This window comes from Oncorhynchus mykiss, chromosome 16 (genome assembly GCF_013265735.2).
Source record: "Oncorhynchus mykiss isolate Arlee chromosome 16, USDA_OmykA_1.1, whole genome shotgun sequence".
Classification (NCBI taxonomy): domain Eukaryota; kingdom Metazoa; phylum Chordata; class Actinopteri; order Salmoniformes; family Salmonidae; genus Oncorhynchus; species Oncorhynchus mykiss.
Window position 1 is genome coordinate 56,230,687 of NC_048580.1, and position 21,162 is coordinate 56,251,848.

General features: G+C 44.0%; 3 protein-coding genes across 5 annotated transcripts in view; 1 reads left to right on the plus strand and 2 right to left on the minus strand.

Moving 5' to 3' along the window:
- Positions 1 to 578: 578 nt before the first annotated feature.
- LOC110492367 (polypeptide N-acetylgalactosaminyltransferase 6) lies at positions 579 to 6,219 on the minus strand. Its single transcript, XM_021566622.2, has 11 exons — positions 6,017 to 6,219; positions 4,189 to 4,704; positions 3,903 to 4,075; positions 3,473 to 3,622; positions 2,930 to 3,164; positions 2,734 to 2,851; positions 2,266 to 2,466; positions 1,955 to 2,086; positions 1,752 to 1,853; positions 1,220 to 1,378; positions 579 to 851 (listed from the first exon to the last, which is right to left on the minus strand). The coding sequence occupies exons 2-11, from the start codon at positions 4,671 to 4,673 to the stop codon at positions 738 to 740; spliced, it is 1,869 nt and encodes a 622-aa protein (XP_021422297.2). The 5' UTR covers positions 4,674 to 4,704; positions 6,017 to 6,219; the 3' UTR covers positions 579 to 737.
- An 889-nt stretch (positions 6,220 to 7,108) lies between these two features.
- Positions 7,109 to 9,087, plus strand: LOC118939557 (testis-expressed protein 49-like). Of its 2 annotated transcripts, none has more exons than XM_036947349.1 (4): positions 7,109 to 7,357; positions 7,592 to 7,777; positions 8,703 to 8,841; positions 8,930 to 9,087. In XM_036947349.1, the coding sequence occupies exons 1-4, from the start codon at positions 7,267 to 7,269 to the stop codon at positions 8,976 to 8,978; spliced, it is 465 nt and encodes a 154-aa protein (XP_036803244.1). In that variant the 5' UTR covers positions 7,109 to 7,266; the 3' UTR covers positions 8,979 to 9,087. The 2 variants fall into 2 exon arrangements, 1 of the variants encoding a protein (XP_036803244.1); XR_005036557.1 differs by having other exon boundaries at positions 7,134 to 7,357; positions 7,592 to 7,788.
- A 989-nt stretch (positions 9,088 to 10,076) lies between these two features.
- Positions 10,077 to 21,162, minus strand: part of LOC110492371 (adenylate cyclase type 6) — a 52,741-nt gene continuing 41,655 nt past the window's right edge. For both annotated transcript variants that reach the window (XM_036947347.1, XM_036947348.1), the window contains exons 5-23: positions 21,015 to 21,136; positions 19,767 to 19,878; positions 19,492 to 19,619; positions 19,179 to 19,337; positions 18,948 to 19,089; positions 17,805 to 17,933; positions 17,262 to 17,290; positions 16,679 to 16,826; positions 16,455 to 16,552; positions 16,286 to 16,373; positions 16,075 to 16,191; positions 15,829 to 15,987; positions 15,541 to 15,716; positions 15,395 to 15,448; positions 15,114 to 15,246; positions 14,739 to 15,002; positions 14,341 to 14,545; positions 14,001 to 14,125; positions 10,077 to 13,898 (exon numbers count right to left, since the gene is read on the minus strand). In XM_036947347.1, the coding sequence (XP_036803242.1) occupies positions 13,770 to 13,898; positions 14,001 to 14,125; positions 14,341 to 14,545; positions 14,739 to 15,002; positions 15,114 to 15,246; positions 15,395 to 15,448; positions 15,541 to 15,716; positions 15,829 to 15,987; positions 16,075 to 16,191; positions 16,286 to 16,373; positions 16,455 to 16,552; positions 16,679 to 16,826; positions 17,262 to 17,290; positions 17,805 to 17,933; positions 18,948 to 19,089; positions 19,179 to 19,337; positions 19,492 to 19,619; positions 19,767 to 19,878; positions 21,015 to 21,136 (2,517 nt within the window). In that variant the 3' untranslated portion in view covers positions 10,077 to 13,769. The remainder of the gene's footprint in view (positions 13,899 to 14,000; positions 14,126 to 14,340; positions 14,546 to 14,738; positions 15,003 to 15,113; positions 15,247 to 15,394; positions 15,449 to 15,540; positions 15,717 to 15,828; positions 15,988 to 16,074; positions 16,192 to 16,285; positions 16,374 to 16,454; positions 16,553 to 16,678; positions 16,827 to 17,261; positions 17,291 to 17,804; positions 17,934 to 18,947; positions 19,090 to 19,178; positions 19,338 to 19,491; positions 19,620 to 19,766; positions 19,879 to 21,014; positions 21,137 to 21,162) is intronic.

Genomic DNA, 21,162 nt, shown 5'->3' on the forward strand with positions numbered 1-21,162 from the left:
GTCTGATTTATTTAGAATTGAAGGCAAACTTAACCAGCATGGCTACCACAGCATTCTGCAGCGATACACCATCACATCTGGTTTGCGCTTAGTGGGACTATCATTTGAACAAGGAGGGGGATGGAGCGCTGCATTAGATGACCTGCCCTTCAATCACCCAACCTCAACCCAATTGAGATGGTTTGGGATGAGAGGGAAGGAAAAGCATATGGAAACTCCATCAAGACTGTTGGAAAAGCATTCCTCATGAAGCTAGTTGAGAGAATGCCAAGAGTGTGCAAAGCTGTCAAAGGGGGTTACTTTGAAGAACCTCAAATATATTTTGATTTGTTTAACACTTTTTTGGCTACTACATAATTCCATGTGTTATTTCATATTTGTCTTACCTATTACTCTACAGTATAGAAAATAGTTTTAAAAAGAAACCCTTGAATGAGTAGGTGCTCAAACTTGACTGGTACTATCTATGCCCTTTGGCCTAGTGATTAAAGAATTAAGCAAATTTTCAAGTGTAAAAACTTAAACTTCTACAAACTCATCCAAATCGGGATCCTCTAGAATAAAACATTAAAGCCTCAAACTTTTCAACTTCTTTAGTAAATAAAGAAATAAAGTACTGGGTCAAACTGCACAGGGTCCCATATTTCAGAAATACATGTGTTGTCATCAAAAAGGGCAGGGCTCCCAAATGTAATGGATGATGTCAGTGATCCTCCTTCCTCCCTGGATCCCATTGGTCAGCTGAGGTCCCAGTGTTGGCTGAGATTGGCCAAGTCACAGCTACTCATCACCACTTCCCCTCCGTCTACAGTCAAGCATTTGCCCGAGGAGGGATTCTTAAGGAGAGAACCCTGTGTGAACACAAACAATAACGAGCAGAATAAAAGGCTACTGTGCACTGCAAGTGACCACAATGCTCTGTTCTGCACTTTCCTTCTGAAAAGTGCAGCATGAACATAGCTAATGTGTGTAACAGCATGGGTATACTGTGAAGTTGTTAATGCCCTTGTGTTGCATGACATACAATCAAATTACTGATTGAGGCTTGTAAGGAGAAAAGGGTTTCCACATACTGTTAACAAAACATACCATGTACAAGACCTGCAGTAAAACTTTCAGAGCAGTGGAGAAGATGTGCATTGATTATTAGAGTGACAATGTGAAACAAACTAACCGATAAAATATATATATTGACAGTTTACAATGTCATGTTACATACCGGTGTAAAATGCCACACTTGCGCCGGGGCCACTGTGGTTCCTTTGCCCTTCAGGCGGCAGAGCTTTATGGACACCGGCGCCGCCCCGGGGGTCGCATGTAGACACAGCTGCTTACCTATGTTGTGACGAAGCTCCTGGTGGGATGTGTACTCAAAATACTACACACAAATGTTATGTTAGAAAAAAAACCTGTGGCAATTATAAACATGCACACACGGCTCCGCATATTGTATATTTAAGCAATAAGGCCCGAGGGGGTGCGGTATATGGCCAATATACCACGGCTAAGGGCTGTTCTTTAGTACGACGCAAAACGGAGTGCCTGGATACAGCCCTTAGCCATGGTATATTGGCCATTTACCACAAACTCCATAGATGCCTTATTGCTATTATAAACTGGTTACCAACGTAATTAGAGCAGTAAAAATAAATAATTTGTCATACCCGTGGTATATGGCATGATGTCCCACGGCTGTAAGCCAATCAGCATTAAGTGCTCAAACCACTCAGTTTATATCTAGATTAAAGTACCTGGTTTCCTCCCATGTTGTGGCATGTGTATAAGATAACCGGTTTCCCACCCTTATTCTTTTCTCCCACATCCAGGCATGTCTTTGAGCCAGAGTTCTTGAGCTGATAAAATATAATTTTAGCAGAATATATACACATTAAAAAAAAAGTGGATGCGCATTTATAGACTGACAATCCAATTTCTAATGAAAGTTAAACATTACCGCTCCAAACATGACAGGGGTGAGGTCTGGAACATAGGCCTCTGGGTAAACGTTGTGCAAGTACCATGTAAAGTTTTTGCAGCTTAGCTTCTCTTTGAGTTCGAGGCGTTCAGAGATGTCACCATATGTGTTCTGAGTGAACAGGAAGAAGAACATTAAAGCAATGATGGAGGTCATTTTTACATAATGTAAACAATAATGCAGGATACAGTACCACTCTTTACAAAAGAGCCATATGTAACTGTGAGAGAACAGCACCTAGACCCCCAGCAGTGTCATGTGTAAAACATTGAGGGGACACTATACCCAACCTCTTTGGCTATGGTGGCAGCCTTCTTGTTCCTGCGGTAGAAGATCTGCTTGTAGTCCTCCATCCAGACCTCGGCTAGACGCACCTGGTTGCGGGCAATCACCGACCTGCCTTTGGGGAAGGTGTGAGGGCTCTTACTGCGGAATACATGTCCCACCACTGAGCAGGGTATGATCTCCAGCTGGCCTCCACATTGCCACACCTACAAGAAGGACATTCCAGGTCAATGGAGTAGACACAGAAAAGGGCATGGGCTGAATGGTCGAGGCTCAAGCTTGGCACAACAGTGACTGAATAAAAGTATTCTAGGGAAGACAGGAAGTAACCATGAAGGGAATCAGAATACAGAAAGAAGCAGTGTCTGCTTTGACCAGCAGAGGGCATTAAAGTCTACATTAACCACCACCATCAGTCAGGCCAACATGATTGTTGATGTACTTCCTGCCCTTCCACATTCTGCATAACTTACCCTGAAGGACATCTCCACATTCTCACCTCCCCAGATCAACATCTTGTCGTCATAGGTCCCAATGTGCTCAAAGTAAGTCTTAGAAATAGAGAACAGACCACCTGCAAAGGTAGGAGTCCTAGGAGTAGACAGTATATTTATGTTCAGTATGACATCACTTCACGAGTGAGTGAGTGTGTGTGTATGTATAAAGTACCTGACAGGATAAGTTTCATTCTTGCGTTTCTTTTGGTCTTCCTCAGGGATCTGCTCCCACCCAAAGATAAGGCTCCAGTCAAAGTTTCCACGGTTACGGGCACGAGCTGTGGCGATGGGTTTGGCGAACTTCATGTTGTTTTGGTCAATGATGACTATCTCAGGGCTGACCACAGCAGTGGGCTTCTCCACTATCCGAGCCAGGAGGGGTTCCAGCCAGCCATTGAAGCACTCACCTAACCAGGGATGAAAATGAGACAAACAGAAATATCATATATTCCCTCACTAATCATCTTCAGTTTCTTTTAACTGACTAATGTAATGACAACTTCAAAACGTTAATGTTTTCCTCATTTAAAATCAGATCTAAGGGGCTTTGATGATGATGCTTAGGAGTAGTATAACGTAGTTGATCAGCTGTCAAGGGTCAAAAGTGACAGGAGCTTCTGGCAATGAAAGCACTTCCTAACCGGGTTTATAGCTTAATAAGTTACTAAAATTGTATTCTAATTCTATGGTTTGCAGTGTCTGCTGGGACACGCACAGTGGGCATCCAGGAAGGTGAGGATCTCTCCTTGAGCAGTCTGTGCCCCCAGTAGCCTGGCAGTGATTAATCCCTTCCTCTCCCGCTGTCGTAGCACACGCACAATCTTCAGCTGCAGGACATACTCATCCAGACGAGACTTCAGGTGATCTGAAAACCATTGCATAAGGATGGTAAAATACAGCTGGATTACATCTATCCACAGAGGTAGATATATATTCTGAGAAAATTGCTACTAGGAGTTATTATATACTCTGGCATTGTTCTATTAATGTCACTGTGGAGAGGAAAAGAGCAGTAGGGGAATAACGCATGTGCTCCCGCTTGCAAATACATGAACGTTTGATAACGGCAAAGTCTGAAAGGTCTGTCTGTGCCAGGAAAGTCTCACTTTCAGTCAGGTATACAACACCTTCCATACCACACTTACCGTCTGTGCTAGCGTCATCCACCAGTAATATCTCTGTAAGCAGGGAGGCAGGAGCAGTGTGCAGGACGCTGTAAACGGTCCGCAGGAGGGTGGACCACGCCTCATTGTGGAACACGATGATCACACTGGTGGTGGGGAGAGGAGGGCAGCGCCGGAACCTTTGACCTGCACAACTGACAACAAAGAGGCTATTCTCCAAGGGATCTGCTAGATAAGCTTCGATTGTACACAACCATACAGTACAGATCACTCCAAACTAGATTCCCTTCAGTCCCCCTGTACTCACTCTGGGTGGCGCGTGTCATTTCCCAGGCTGCGGTGAAGGGAGATACGGTCGCTGGCAAATTGGTTGAAACAATTTTTGGTCAGCCCATCCTGCTTCTCTTTAATCTCTGCAGGGGTCATCCTGCCCATCACAAACGGTCGGCCATAGGCTCCGGGGTCCTCTGGGTCCTGTAGGGGCCTCTCCAGGTGAGGTTGAAGCTCATCTATGCTATAGAACCCAGGTGGACAGCGGGGATCAACGGAGTTGGTCCCACGCTCTGAGGGAAGGGGCAGGGGGGCACCAATCTGGAAGCCCATGTTTGACACAGCACCTCTGACCACACCCATCACCTGTGACTGTTTGTTCGACAGCTCTCGGAGCCAGGGTTCAGGGGAAGTCCCACCTCCCACGTCATACTGCATGACGAGCAGTAGGACCAGGAAGAGGCAGCCTGCTAGAACGGCAAGCTTAAAGGGAAGGGTGTGACGGCGGGAGAACGCACGCATTGTGCCGGCGTACCAGAGAAAGACCGCAGGGCTGAAACAGGAGTGATAAAGACATGAGTCAGGTGATGACTCAATTTATCACACCATCCAAACTACAACTAATTACATACTATTGTTAATTGAGGAGAAATTCTAACAGTTTACAGTAACCGGTATCTGTCAGAGTAATCAGTTCTACAATAGCAAAAGAGGTCACGGGACACCTCTGAGAAGCTTCATTGTGTGATATGTAAATACAGAGTGCCTGATAAAAGCTTTGTTCTCTATGAACAGACAAAGCGGTCTGTATCCTCCCTTGTAGCACTTCCCTTCACACTTGCCTGTATAACTATGGCTTTCTATTTGTTCACGTAAGGTAGAATGAAAGTTGTGGGTAGAAGACAAATTGAAAGGAGATGTAAAACTGGCTAATCTTGAATTTGACCAAACAGCCTTCAAAATACTGACTTCATGCTGAACTGGAGCATGTCGAGCATCTCTCTCCATGACAGAGGATTAGACTACACAAGTTCCTCATTCATTATAAACAGCTGGAACATATGTTTACTATGAGAGAAACAGCAGAAGGAAACTCATGCATGCCAGCCATAATATTGTGTGGTTACAATTCGTTTCACAATACTCGGGACTATTGTGGAAAGGAAAAAAAAAACATGAAGCGGACGGATTTAAACAGTCCCAATGTTAGAAACAAACAGCATTACGTTGTCACCTAGAGTCACATTTGTTTATTTTGCAAGCTATAGCACCCACAATTCTACATGAAGTAGGTTTTTAATAGGACCATCGAGTTTAGTCTAACTTGTGTTTGTTTTTTTTTTGCCATGGAGAATCTGGTATAGTATTGAAACAATGGTATGGTGACAACCCTTGTTTGAAGCCTCTTGGAATACCTTACAGACGAAGCCAGTGTGTCTAATAAGTCTGTAGGAAAAGAGACCAAAATGTCTCATACACCAAGTTTGTATTGGAAACACAAGATATTTTTTATGGTCTATTTAGATTGTGACTTCTGAAGCCCTCTAAAAGAAACTGTCACAGCCATTACCTGCTTCACTTATACATCATTTTGTCTAGTTTAGGCTGATGAAATGTGACAAAATTGGCCAATAGACCATAATGTTAAATTCACTCTACTTCATGAACTTCTCATTAAATCCTATTTTTTATGTGACAGCTGTTCCATCTTCCCATTCACCTTTTGCAGCCGAACCCAGTTCTGGAAAACCTGATCTATAAGACCACATTACATATTCCACATATGAATGCATAAGAGCTTTAAAAACCCACCCTTGTCAGTCAACTACCCCATGTTAGGAATCATATGAGAGCATGGACTTTACCTTTTTAGCTGAAAACCAGACCACCCAGATGTAGCCTACTTCAAGCCCAAATTTCAAGAATCTAGCCACTTTTTCTTGTCTTTTATCTCTTCTTTGTAAAATTATTCAAAACTGCGACGTAGTTATCTATACTGACGCCACATGGCATTGAGCGCAGCAGGTGCGTGCCATTACACTGATAACAACAACGGGTAACATGGGCTGCATTCAATATCTGCAACGTTTGCTTATAAGCAACAGTGTACAATAACAAAAACCTAGCTATGTTTGTTTGTTTTACGAATGTGCGTGTGCTGGATAATTGAACAATAACATTTTTCTCCATAGTTTAATTAAACTATTAGATTAATCCAAGTGGCTCTGGCCTAATCGTTTTTAATCAACCATAGTTTTTTCAATGGTTGAATCCAGGCTAGTAGAATATTAATATGCACAGCCTTAACACATTATGTGTGTAATGGTCGTCAGAAGGGAGAACTAGTACTGCTATTATCTGCTAATTTATTTTATGCTTTTATTCTCAACAATATAGGTGACTAGGCCTACACATGATGTAGCCGTATCATATCCATAGACTTGTAGCATGATGGAATTTCTAGCACAGGGGTGAATTCAACGAGTGAAACGCTGAGGGTGTTCGATTAATCTAGCCCCGGCGCCCGTGCTTTGCATCGGCTGAAAGTTGATTGCATTCGATTTGGAACCGGGCTGCCTCCCATGCATGAGCCAAGTGCCCCGTTCAATGCCCACCTCGAAATCGGCCCAAACACGTAATTAAGAACGTGTAGTAATTAGTCGGATCCTGTGTTTTCCCATGCAGAGGTGATTGCTTTTTCGATTACTGTTCGATTTGAGAAAGGCATTCCCATCCTTGATGCTTTCGCCCGATGACGTGAAGGGCCTTTGCCTGGTGCCCGGTGGCACAGCATAATCGAATCCGCTCATTCAGAACATTATAGATACAAATGTAATAAACAAATCTGGTATTGTGCCTAATTCTACAAGACAGAAGATCATCTGTCAAAATGCATTTCTATCTGAACGTTTTGTAACGTTGCACCTTTCTAAACAGTTTCTGTTTCTTCACAGGCTGATGTCTGGAACGCCATCTGATTGGTGGCGCTTGTTACCATGGTCCTGCGTAAAACAGAAGTTGTGATTTATTTACAGAGGCAATTGCTTGCCTTTCCCACATTTTCCTGCTATCCTAAACAGCTTCAGCCTGTTGCTGGCGACGGTAACGTTACTTTATGGCTTTCTTCGGGATAACGAATTTGGGCTATCAAAACCCCATCGGAGACAATATGTTATTGGGTCCGAGATCGTCTGCTTCTCCCGGTGGTGAGTGCTTAGCTAACGTTACTATACTGTAACGTTATCTGTGTTCATTTGTTTACACTGACTTAACGTTACTTGCTAATTACCTACGTTAACCTAGCTAAATAGTCAGTCATTAAAACAAGCAGAATAAGTATGTATTTTAAATGTCATAGCTTTGCTTTATCTGTCCTGACATGGATCAACATTCGAAGGTACAAGTGGTCATGCCGGAACAACCTGCCTTTGCTTTTATAGATGAGGTGGATTCACGGAGCTGGGCTAAACAGTCAGGACTGCCCTCCATCCAAGTCCAGAGGGGAACCCCAAAATGCACTGATACCGGCAGTATCTACAACCAGCCTTCTCCCTTCAGCCCAGACATACACCAAGGGAGCCAGGGGCGATACAGAGAGATGCTCAAACGGGTTCAGATACCAAGATGTAAGTTAGATGTGAGTACTCTTAGGTATCACTTATCATTTCATGTACAGGTGGTAGGCCTTAGCTGTTCAACATTTCGGTTTGAATGAAATGCACTGATCAAAAATATAAACGCAACATGTAAAGTGTTGGTTTCATGAGCTGAAATAAAAGATCCCAGAAATGTTCCATACACACAAAAAGCTTATTTCTCTCTTATATCCCTGTTAGTGAGCATTTCTCCTTTGCCAAGATAATCCATCCACCTGACAGGTGTGGCATTTCAAGAAGCTGATTAAACAGCATGTTCATTACACAGGTGCGCCTGGTGCTGGGGACAATAGAAGGCCACTACAAAATGTGCAGTTTTGTCACACAACACAATGCCACAGATGTCTCAAGTTTTGAGGGAGCGTGCACTTGATCTTGCCAGAGCTGTTGTCAGAGAATTTAATGTGAATTTCTCTACCATTAGCCGCCTCCAATGTGGTTTTAGAAAATTTGGCAGTACATCCAACTGGCCTCAGAACCGCAGACCACATGTATGGCGTTGTGTGGGTGAGCGGTTTGCTGATGTCAACGTTGTGAACAGAGTACCATATGGTGGCATATTATGTTATGGGCAGGCATAAGCTATGGACAACAAACACAATTGCAATTTATCGATGGCAATTTGAATGCACAAAAATACAGTGACGATATCTTGAGGCCCATTTTCTTTTTTAAGGTATCTGTGACCAACTAATGCATATCTATATTCCCAGTCATGTGAAATCCATAGATTAGGGCCTAATACATTTATTTCAATTGACTGATTTCCTCATATGAACTGTAAAATCAATGAAATTGTTGCATTTATATTTTTGTTCAGTATACATTTTACTAAACTGAAGGCAAGGGCACACCGTGGATCAACATTGAGTGACATGTACTTACTCTTCCCTAGCCCCGAATCAGCTGTACTCCGTGCCCCTGACAGACAGCCAGCAGTGTGGATGGTGGATGTCTAATGGAGGCCAAGGAAAGATGCATGAACCCTGGACCCAAGTCAGACGATTCCCCCGCAAGAACAGTGAGATGACCAAGTGAGTGTCATGTCGGATTCTAACATTTGTTTCTTGAAGTCAGATGTGTCAGTGGCCTGCTCATCCTCTGCCTCCTGTTTTTACTCAGGTTTGTGAAAGAGATGTCAATGACGGACCGAGAGTTCAGCTTATTCTGATTTCCACTCCTGCAGTAACATACACACACACAATCCCATCCAAAGACCTCTGGGACCTTTACACTGTAAGGACTATTGTGGTTTAATAAACTGAGACATTTTCATCATAGCATGTTATTTATTTTTGTGAGCTACTGTATCAGGTTGTCAATTGACCTCTGCCTTTCCACTGGTAAAATTGAGCTGTTACCTCTCTAGAGGAATACAATTGTAATGCCCATGAGGATATAAGAGTATTTTGTTTCAGTAATTAGTTATTGTTACTCAGTAAGGTCATTCATTCGACCTTGGGGATAGTAACTGACTATCTCGGATCAGATACGATATTATGACTGAAAAGTGTCAAGCCAAATATTTGATACGGCATGTTTGTGTATTTAGTAAAGCTTGTATTTTGCATACTTTCAGTACATTAACTAAATCAATAAAATGATAACACGAGGAAAACATTTACTTATCTTTAACGTTTTTCTAAATAAGCTAACATTACAGTATCATTAATAACATATGAGGTTAAAGGAATATCCAGATATCTTTGCCAGATATCACTTGCTTTCTGTCAGTACACTTTTGGCAGCATAACCAGTTATCCATCACATTTACCCCATCCCCACCCCAACTCCTCCCTCCTCTTGTAGGCTCCTTCCCTGTGCTCGTGTACTGTATGCAGTGTGCTTTAACTTGCTTGTCCCTTCCCAATATGCGTGTGTAAACTCCTGGGAGTTTCTATGTAAATGTAATGATCTGTGGGAGAGGCACTCTACCTGAGAAACAATGCTGTTTCTGATTACAGGGTCATTGAGTGAGTCAGTCAGCACTGAGCACACACACCAGTCTCAATGGCGGGCTTGAACAATTCAGAGGATGTGGCTGTAGCTACCTGGCGTCTCTCTGTACATTGAGCACTGTAACTCTTTCATGATAGTGCAGGGAGAGACAAAGAGATGAATCCTCTCATGTATGAAATGTATTGGGTATCTGGGACTGCTTGCTCTCACCTAATAATTTCATTGGTCAGCATCTCCTCAATGACAATCAGCCAATGGTAATCCTAGTTTTTACAACAGGTAAAGAAAGCAGCACACATTAACAGCAATCAACACCACATAAAACAGCCATTGTTTTTATTTTAAAAAATTATTCAAGGGGAAATGTTATTTTGTCTGTCATAGTCCTAAACTCTTTTTGTCTTTCACTTCTGGAAAAACGGTGCCTTCTGAACTCCTTCAACACAGGGGTAGAAAACAAAAAGAAGGGGGCCGGATTCATCAGGCTTGAGCAAAACACACTTTCAGTAGTTCTGGGACGACCCTCCTCCCCTCATCTGTGCCCTAAAAACATCCCAAGAGTCAACAATTAACAGCCACCCAACCCAAAGACAAGACAGCCCATAGAAATAGAATAGAACGTGCATCATCTTACTAACCACGTCCATTCTATGTATTCTATTTCTATGTTAATCACTCTCGTTTGGGCACAACCTCAGTCATTTATTGACCCCAAGACCTTTACTTTTCCACGGCGGTCCCACACGCTCAAGGCCAAACATCACTACACGGGAAGGGGCCAATAACATGAGGCTATTAGCTTGCTTTGGGACGAACATTATCAACTTTTAGTGTCCATAGTCAAGTGTGTTATGAAGATGTTATGGGAAAGTCAAAATTATCAAAATAAAGTCAGTGTTGAGTCAATGCTAAGGTCAGTAAATTATTTCCATTAGCTATCCTTCCCTCGATTTCTCTGCCTCTGTGAAACTCAGTTCCTCTTCCCACTGTATTCTCCAGATGTTATGGGAAAGTCAAAATTATCAAAATAAAGTCAGTGTTGAGTCAATGCTAAGGTCAGTAAATTATTTCCATTAGTCTATCCTTCCCTCGATTTCTCTGCCTCTGTGAAACTCAGTTCCTCTTCCCACTGTATTCTCCAGTGGCTTGTTCAATTAAGACAGAGTTCTAATACTGCTCACACTGCTGATTGTGTTCTGTCTCTCTGAGGAGGGCCCTGAAATCTGATAGGGATGGGATCAGTGCATAACCTGACTGAGCTTAGTCCTGCAGTAGTGTTTGCTCAATGAAAAGGTACAGTGTACAATCTGTATATCTGTGGATAAGCGACATCTAATGAGTATGTGTGATCAAATCTAGGGCCAGTGTTTGAAATACTGTAGTTGGCTGCAGTTGATCAGTTGGTACCATTGAGCTTGAGCTTTTACGTCTGGCATTTTACAAGAAAGCGTTCTGCCCTTTGATCCTTATCGTTGGAATGGAATCATCATAATAAGCGTAATAATTCATCATAATAACAACAACCATAAGGTTAATACAAATTATGAATACAGAGGTGATAAAAAAAATACTCAACGTTAAAACAAACAGAATCGAAAACAGGATACCACAATCAGACATGCTTTAAAGCAGTTAAGTTAGGCAAAAAAGCAGTTTGAAGTATCATAAAAACCTCACAGTGAAAATAGTTATGCCCCTTCAAGATTACAAAGCACAGTATTCAGCCTAATATATATATATATTTATTTCCTTATTTCTTTAGAAAATACTCGTTAGCGATTCAAACTTAGGCGGCTGTCCGGTACCACTGTATTTAATGCTCAGGCTTTCCCCTCTGGTTCTGGAACATCTTAGGCAGCTGTCCGGTACCACTGTATTTAATGCCCAGGCTTTCCCCTCTGGTTCTGGAACATCTTAGGCGGCTGTCCGGTACCACTGTATTTAATGCTCAGGCTTTCCCCTCTGGTTCTGGAACATCTTAGGCGGCTGTCCGGTACCACTGTATTTAATGCTCAGGCTTTCCCCTCTGGTTCTGGAACATCTTAGGCGGCTGTCCGGTACCACTGTATTTAATGCCCAGGCTTTCCCCTCTGGTTCTGGAACATCTTAGGCGGCTGTCCGGTACCACTGTATGTAATGCTCAGGCTTTCCCCTCTGGTTCTGGAACATCTTAGGCAGCTGTCCGGTACCACTGTATTTAATGCCCAGGCTTTCCCCTCTGGTTCTGGAACATCTTAGGCGGCTGTCCGGTACCATTGTATTTAATGCCCAGGCTTTCCCCTCTGGTTCTGGAACATCTTAGGCGGCTGTCCGGTACCACTGTATTTAATGCTCAGGCTTTCCCCTCTGGTTCTGGAACATCTTAGGCGGCTGTCCGGTACCACTGTATTTAATGCCCAGGCTTTCCCCTCTGGTTCTGGAACATCTTAGGCGGCTGTCCGGTACCACTGTATTTAATGCCCAGGCTTTCCCCTCTGGTTCTGGAACATCTTAGGCGGCTGTCCGGTACCACTGTATTTAATGCCCAGGCTTTCCCCTCTGGTTCTGGAACATCTTAGGCGGCTGTCCGGTACCACTGTATTTAATGCCCAGGCTTTCCCCTCTGGTTCTGGAACATCTTAGGCGGCTGTCCGGTACCATTGTATTTAATGACCAGGCTTTCCCCTCTGGTTCTGGAACATCTTAGGCGGCTGTCTGGTACCACTGTATTTAATGCCCAGGCTTTCCCCTCTGGTTCTGGAACATCTTAGGCGGCTGTCCGGTACCACTGTATTTAATGCCCAGGCTTTCCCCTCTGGTTCTGGAACATCTTAGGCGGCTGTCCGGTACCATTGTATTTAATGACCAGGCTTTCCCCTCTGGTTCTGGAACATCTTTTTTAGTTTTGAGTCCTTTCATTTCCATTTGCAAAACAAATGGAAAGGGACACATTTGAAAGGGGTGGAGCAGTTGACAGTATGCCTTTGCCGTATACAACTGTGCCTTGGGTGCTCAAACTGTTATAGCTGGACTGAGCCATGGTGGGGGAACAAATTTGACAAGGGTTGAGGAGGAGGGGGGGGGACCATCCTATTTCCTCTTATTTTGTTGAACCAACAGGTTGAACCCTTTCCCCAGGACTTAAAAAAGGCTACCAGCCTCTATTTCATCTTAAATAACATAATAATAATTTTAGAGATGGAGGCAGAGTAATCATATAGATGTCATCGATGATCAACTGTACTGGACCTCTTTGCTGGCTGATTGATAAACCAAATGAAAGTTGTTACACATTTTGCCCATTTTGATTAATAGCATTTGCCAGTACTGTACTAAAAAGACTGAGGGTACTACCGTGCAACAGATTGAGTTGGTGATCATTGCAGACTTTTGCGAGAACATAACAGACATGTCTTGCCTTGTTTTTCGTAAATACTTTGGTCTTTGGTCAATATTTTCCTTCAATTTATACACATATTCATACACACAAATATGCATGTACATACACACTTATAAACGTGTAATAAACTGGATATTTGTGCACGTATGTTTTCAGACTTTTTCATAAAGGAATTTTTGCACAAAACATCAAGATTAAAATAAATAAGTAACCCAGAAATAAAACATGAGTACCTGTTTCATAATTCTGCTGAAAAAAAATCATGAAAAAAAAAAAAACAATCACAGAAAATGGCAAATAAAAAGTAGCCTTATGTACAGCCTTTTTCTTTTTTTGACACAGGCTAAAGGCATTGTTTTAAATAAACAGACTTTGCATCTTTAAAGTAGCCTGAGAGAAAGGCTAGACATGAGAAAAACACTTGTCCTTCCAAGTGTGCGGGCGCCAAAACATGGCTGCCACATAAGAACATTTTCCTTCTCAAGTGCTGGAGTCTCAAAGTCTTTTCTCTTGGCTCGGGTTTCAAGTGATGGCATCGCTAGTTGTTAGCCGCTAGCTCACGGTGCGAGTCCTCCCTCAGTAGTGCTGCCGCGGGAATGGTCCCGGCTAGTGCTGCCACGGCTGCTAACTATTGGGCGGTCCATCATTCAGGAAGTAGGTCGTCATTTCCCCTTTGCCCTTGACTTTAACGACCCCACGGCACTCCAGAACATATCCTATATCTGAAAGCACCTGGTGGAGGTCCGTGGTAACCTGAGGAGAGTGGAAAAATTAGCATTTTTGACCGGCATACACTATGCTTATTAGGAACGGAGTATGACCTACTGAGTGTTAACTGATTGACATCCTCCATACCTGAATGCGGTCTGGGACTCCTGTGCTGTCCATGCGACTGGCTACGTTGACCGTGTTCCCCCATATATCATACTGGGGCTTCCGTGCTCCAATCACCCCTGCGACCACTGGCCCAATATTCAGACCTAAAAAAAGAGAGACAGATCATAGATTCATAAACATAGCGGTTATTCATACCAAACTCATGCATCCAACCATATTCTACTCTGTTTCCTATTAACTCTCTCTGGTCTGCAACACTGGTTCCTATCCCACTCAATCCGGTCTGTGTTTCAGAACTTCATGTGATATTATTTAACCTCAGCTTGTTTAAAGCTTTGTTGAGCTTTTTCAGACTCACCTATCTTCATCTGGAAGTTGTTGAAGGAATGCTCATTGATGTACTTCATCTGTTCCCTCAGTCTCATGGCGTAGTCGGCCAGAGCCGTGATGTGGGAGCGGCCCTCACGGTCGTAGGTGGAATCATTGAGACCCGAGGCGGCCATGTAGGTGCTGCCAATAGTCTTGATCTTCTCCAGCTGACGAAACTTCTCCTCACTGATGATCTGAGAGTAGGACAAAACACAAAGCCTCAGGTTTGAGTTTGACCAAAAATGTATCCTATTTTAAATGCATGAGGCCAACGATGACTGTACTGAAAATGCACCAAAGGGCAAAAGACACGGAATTCACAATGACACTAAGAGTCCACAATTCCATAATCTACCATCTCCTCTCCTCTCCCCCCTCCCTCTTTACCTCGTCAAAGTCGGCGATGATCTCGTTGAGCAGCCTAAGACATTCCACTCCCTCATTGTTGGCCTCCAACTCCACATAGAACTCAGAGAAGTTGGAAATGGAGGCGAACATGACTGCCACACACTCACAGGACTGGTAGTAGAGCTCGTCGTTACGGCGCTCACGCGCCAGGAAGTGAGCCGCCACGTCCTTGGGCAGGATGTTGTGGAGGAGACGGCGGTTGTAGGCCTGAAGCTCCTCCATCTCCTCCTTCTCCTCTGTGGCCTGGAAGGAGGACATGAGGGAAAAAAGTTAAGATAGGTGGGGACATCTTATACTCCACTATGTTCTGCTGTAGTCAAGGTAGAGGAGTGCCCCTCTGTAGGCCCATGGTACCTGTAGCTTCCAGAGGAAGTCGAGGCGTGAAGTGGACTCCACCTGCTGGGCATGGAGGTAGAGCGCCAGCACAAACACAGTGAGAATCACAGGAGTCATGACTCTCAGAGATACTTTGGTCACACTGAACGGGCTGCAGAGAGACAGTTAGAAAGAAAGGTCAGAGAGGCACAAACCAAACTGCAGAGAGAGAGTGGATCAGAGAAAGAGAAAATGGGTCATATGCACACCTACACAGATTTAAAATAATGATTTCAGAAAGGCTTTGAATCCAAACTTACCACTCGACTGTAGTTTCATTGAAACTGGACCATTGAATAGTTTCATTGAAATCACTGGATGAGAAAAAGAAAGAAAATGGTTTAGTCAAAAGAAAACATTGATGACTACAACATTGTGCCCTCCTGAACGCAGCCCCAGTACTCACAGGGCTTTGGAGGTGACAAAGAGGTCAGCATTTTCGAACAGCGCCACCTGTGGCCACTCCACCAGCAGCAGGAAGGTGAGCTGGATGAGCAGCATGAGGGCCAGCTTCCCTATACTGCTGATCTGGAGGAACACTGAACAGGCCAGCAGGGTCAGCAGCACACTGTAGCTGAAATACTGAGGGAGAGAAGGACAGAGAGGATTGATTGATGATCCGATTAACCTGTTATTTATAAAGAACATATAAGACATCAGTATACAACCTGACATCGGTAACACACCCACTCACCTCTGGGAAGGGACATGAGGGGCCCTGGCTGGGACAAATCTCTAGACCCCCATCTACCGACACAGACAGGTTGCGGATGAGACAGGGTGTCACCATGGAAACAGAGATGTTCAGCTCCCGGGCAATGCAGTCCACCAAACTCTCCGTGTCACAAGCAAACTACAACCGAGGAGACATGCACAAACATGTTAACTTGTGGGGAAATGTTTGCTGTAGGTGTGTGTGTGTCAATCTGTTCAGTCTCACCATGTTGACAAAGGCAGAGATGAAGACGAGGATGATGGTAAACACCCCCACCAGAGTGCTGTTGGTACGAGACTGGACTATCTTCTTTGACACGATCTGCATCGCAGCTGGAAACAGCTACAAGAGAGGAGGAATAAAGGAAATAACGTTTAGTGTCCAGAATGCATGTGGGTGTGTACAGTAGGTAATGTGTGTGTTGTGGAGGTCTTACCTTAATGCAGGAATATATGGCACAGATGAAGAGGATGTTGGCGAGGATGATGAAGATAGTGATGTAGATCCCCAGCATGACTGGGGTGCTGCAGGAGGAGACACACAGACAGGAGGACTCAGAAAAGTAAGTGTGTGTGTGCGTGTGCGTGTACGTGTGGGTCACTCACTGTGGAAATATGACAATCTGGATGAAGGAGATGAAGCAGAAGACCAGGAGGGTACAAGCCACGTAACCCCCAAAGCGATCGTCTACCTTCTTCGAATACTACCAGAGAGAAATCAGAACCCGTTAAAAAACATCAGCAGACATTAACTGTGAATGTGAACTACATAACACACCAGGGATGAACTAAATAAAGCCCAGAGTATTCTGGGAGATGTACGCAGATACCTTTTTCTCTAGGCTAGAGGTCTGGAAGGTGAGCAGGAACTTCTTGACGTGGTCTTTCCTCAGCTGGTCGATGCTGCGAGCATCGATGGCTCGCCCAAGAAACTCATCCACCTCATCTTCAGGGTTCATTGCCTCCTGGGCACCACGGCTGGAAAGGGGGAGGAGGTAGAGAGAGAGAGAGAGAGAGAGAGAGAGAGAGAGAGAGAGAGAGAGAGAGAGAGAGAGAGAGAGAGAGAGAGAGAGAGAGAGAGAGAGAGAGAGAGAGAGAGAGAGAGAGAGAGAGAGAGAGAGAGAGAGAGAGAGAGAGAGAGAGAGAGAGAGAGAGAGAGAGAGAGAGAGAGAGAGAGAGAGAGAGAGAGAGAGAGAGAGAGAGAGAGAGAGAGAGAGAGAGAGAGAGAGAGAGAGAGAGAGAGAGAGAGAGAGAGAGAGAGAGAGAGAGAGAGAGAGAGAGAGAGAGAGAGAGAGAGAGAGAGAGAGAGAGCATTTTGGCAAGTGAGCCTGTCTCCCTGGGTGTGTATTTAGGTGGGTGTGTATATGTGTATATGTGTGTATCCTAAACATCCTCAGAAAAATAACTACTCACTTGTCTTTGTTGGACGACTCATCAATCCCCTGAGAAAGAGAAAGAAAAGGAGGATTAACCAACATACAGAAACCCAGACAAGAGATGTAAAAAGAGGGATTAGCCAATAGATAAACCTTGTAGGGAAGAGCTGGCCCTCAGGAGACAGGAGAGGAAAGACAGAAGAGACTATCGGTAGACACTGGGGAACATAATGGAGAGACTACTACAGGGTTTCCCAACCTCGGTCCTGGGGACCCCAAGGGATGCATGTTTTGTTTTTTGCCCAATGACTACACAGCTGATTCGAATAATCAATACTTGATGATTTGTTGAATATTTAAATCTGCTGTGTAGTGCTAGGGCAAAAATCTAAACATGCACCCCTTGGGGTCCCCAGGACCTTGTTTGGTAAACGCTGGTAGTGGGACACACAGAGCACTCTGAAGTGAGGTAACATTTATGGGTAAGAATATTGGGATACAATAAGTAGATATAGGGGAGAAGCAGGAGAGACACAGATGAGACACAAATGAGCCAAGAGAGAGAGAGGTCTCATCTCACCATCTGTCTGAAGACTTTGGAGTCCTTGGTCCTGGAGAACCTTGTGTCGGGCACCCAGCGAGGCATCAGGCCCTCGTTGGAGTTGGACCGCGTCCTCTGCATCTTGGCCATCATGGCCTTCTCGTCTTTCTACACAGAGGAAAGCACAGACAGAGACAAAGGTAAGACAACTGAACCGGTGAAACCCTCGAGTGGATTAAATGGGTGCTAACATGGACAACCCAATGGGTTGTTCCACCAATTCAGTGCCTTTTGAGTAGTGTAACTTGGTCCAAAATTAATTTAATTTTAACATTCTGTCATAAAGGGCACATGTTGAACTTCATTAAAGAAAGTATTCCATCTCAATAGGTTAAAGGGCAACTCTGCCACTTTTCAACATCATATTCATTATCTCCAGCACCAAACCAGTGTCTACATATGTGAAAACTGCGCATTTCTACATTTTGTAGAACTATATATTGAACAAAAATATAAACATAACATGCAACAATTCAAAGATTTTACAGTTCATGTAAGAAAATCAATTAGGCCGTAATCTGTAGATTTCACATGACTGGCAAGGGCGCAGCCATGGGTGGACCTGGGAGGGCTTAGGCCCACCCACTGGGGAGCCAGGCCCAGCCAATTAGAATGAGTTTTCCCTACAAAAGGGCTTTATTACAGACAGGAATACTCCTCAGCAACAAGAGTTCAGTTCACACAACAGGGTTGACCTTAAAATGAGGGACTGATGTAAATTAATAACTAATAACATGAAATAAATAATCATCTTTAGAAATTACTTTGTCAAAGCAACAAAATAACTAGGGGATGGTAAAAACTTCACATTTTAATTTTATCTTCTTAGAAGTCACATGGGGTGCAAAGAGTGACATGTCAAAATGCTGAATTCTTTATTCATATAAAAAAATTGATTTATTGAATTATCCATGTGGTCTATATTAAAGGGCACTTAATTTAATATGACATGCTTTTAAAATTCAATATTGGTGCACAATGTCTGCTTAAAACATCAAAGAGATGCAAAAGGCACTCTTCGTGGAACAACCTCAATTCTCCAGTGTTTGGAGAGCCCTGTAAACTGTCATACAACTGTACGTGTGGTGGTTAGCAAGTGTAGGAAGTCGTTTTGTCCCTAACCCGTTTCTGGCTGCAGCCCAGCACCAGGAAGGTCTCAATGCTGTTCTCCTTCAAGTAGGCGTTCCTCTCCCCTCCGAAACCCGGCTCCACCTCATAATCCCTATTTAGATACTGCAGGGTGGCTTTGGTGATGTGGATCCTCCTGGGAGAAGGACACAGGGTCAGTCTATGTGTGTGTCTGCGTGCACAAGTGCATGTGTGCATACATGTGTGTGTGTGTGTCTCCCTCACCCTGCCTTGCCCCCAGCCTCCATGTGGTTGGCTAGTGTGACATCGTTGGACCACACGTCAAACTGCCACTTCCTGAGTCCCAGCACCCCACAGTGCACACGGCCGCTATGGATGCCCACACGCATGTTGACGTTGACCCCCGTCACTTCACGCACCAGCCTGCACATTTACACAAAGAACATGTATGTTAAATGTTTTTCCAAAAAACACATGATACTCCAACAGGCTGAAGCAATACTTTTGATATATTTTACGATTTGTCATGTCTAGAAAATATGGCATCTCCCCACACACAGACGTTCCTCATACTCACGAGATGGCCTCTATCATGTCGACGCCCATCTCCACACAGCAGTGGGCGTGGTCAGCGCGGGGCTCAGGCAGCCCAGACACACAGTAGTAACAGTCGCCCAGGATCTTGATACGCAGACAGTGGTTCTCCTACAGATAGAGAGACAAAGCAGTTATGGCAGTTAGGGAGGGACAGAGAACAAATTATATTCAATTTGAAGGGCAATACACTAGTTAATGGAGAAAATTTGAAAATGGGGGAAGGTGAAAAGAGAGTGAAGAGAAATTCTTATTTACAGATGCTAGTTTGTCAAAGCGGGCGAAGAGCTCGTTGAGCGTCATGACCAACTCCTGAGCCGTACACTGAGACGCCAAGCTGGTGAAACCCTCAATGTCCGCAAACAGAATACTGAAGAGAAACAAAGAGACAGGATTGGTTGATCAGTAACTAATCGGATGACCCTTCCTCCTTTTGTTATGTGTTGGGGTAGTCTGTCCACAGCCTTAATGTCTGTCTAGTTGCCTGTGCGTGTGTGTGTGTGTGGGGGGGGGTGTATAGTCGGTGCTCTAATTGAATCTGGGCTGAAGCTCCCATTCTTTGGGGATTATCTTATCTTGGCTGCTGGTAATTAAGTATTCCCTTACTAGTGTTAATTAGCCCGCTCTCTGCCAAGCCCTGAGTAAGGGTGTGTGTGTGTGTGTGTATGTGTGTGTGTCTGCGTGTGTGTGTGTGTGTGTGTGTCTGCGTGCGTGTGTGTGTGTCTGCGTGCGTGCGTGCGTGTGTGTGCGCATGCGTGCGTGCGTGCGTATATACAGTATGTGTGTATGATAATGTTGATGTGCAATGTTGAATAAATATACAAGTACCCTGCCTTTATTTGATAAAAGATACCGTTGAATAACAGTTAAATGAGGTCAAGAAATAAAACACATCAACACTGTATTACATGTTAAGGCGTCCGAAACAGTTCGGAACAGTTTGTGTACATATTATAACAACATTTTGTGACGTTTTTGTATGTTTTGGACTTCGGTGAGGGTTTTTCGGCTGTTCAGGCACACACATTCTTTTCTAGAAGCAAGCCAAAGTTCGGGGCTGAAGTCTACGCCCCTTCCTCGGTGATTGGTCAACATTCGGGATTCCTATTTGTTGTAATTCAATGAGGGACGACACGTTTTTATGCATATTGAGAAATATTGCACCAAACATTAGTTAAATGTAAAATTGCGCGACTAAGATCTCCTTGGCACAAAACGTCAAAATGAATGACAGATTTTTTGAATTACCTTAAACCAATTCTGACTATTTTGGCTACGGCGTCTCAAAATGGGCAAACAGTTCTATTGCGCTTTTTTCAAGCGAAGCACACTCTTCGGTTCTCCTAGCTGACATTGGATAGCCGCCAGCCAAACTGAATAATGCTGATGCCTTTAGAGGTCATAGCTCTTGTCAGTTTGGTTTGTTCAAGTAATGCTGTGGTTATTGATGTGTTGTTGTCAGGGCAGGGCTACTGAGGTTACCAGGATGATTGTGTCTATGCTGACCTGACGTTGTCATGTTTCTGGATGTAGATCTTATGGAACATCATGTCTTCCTTCTTAGCGTTGATGTCAGCCTTCATCTCCATGGCAACATGCCTTGGCAACACAGACAGCAAGAGGCGTTCCTGAAGTGTTGAGAGAAGTATCTGGC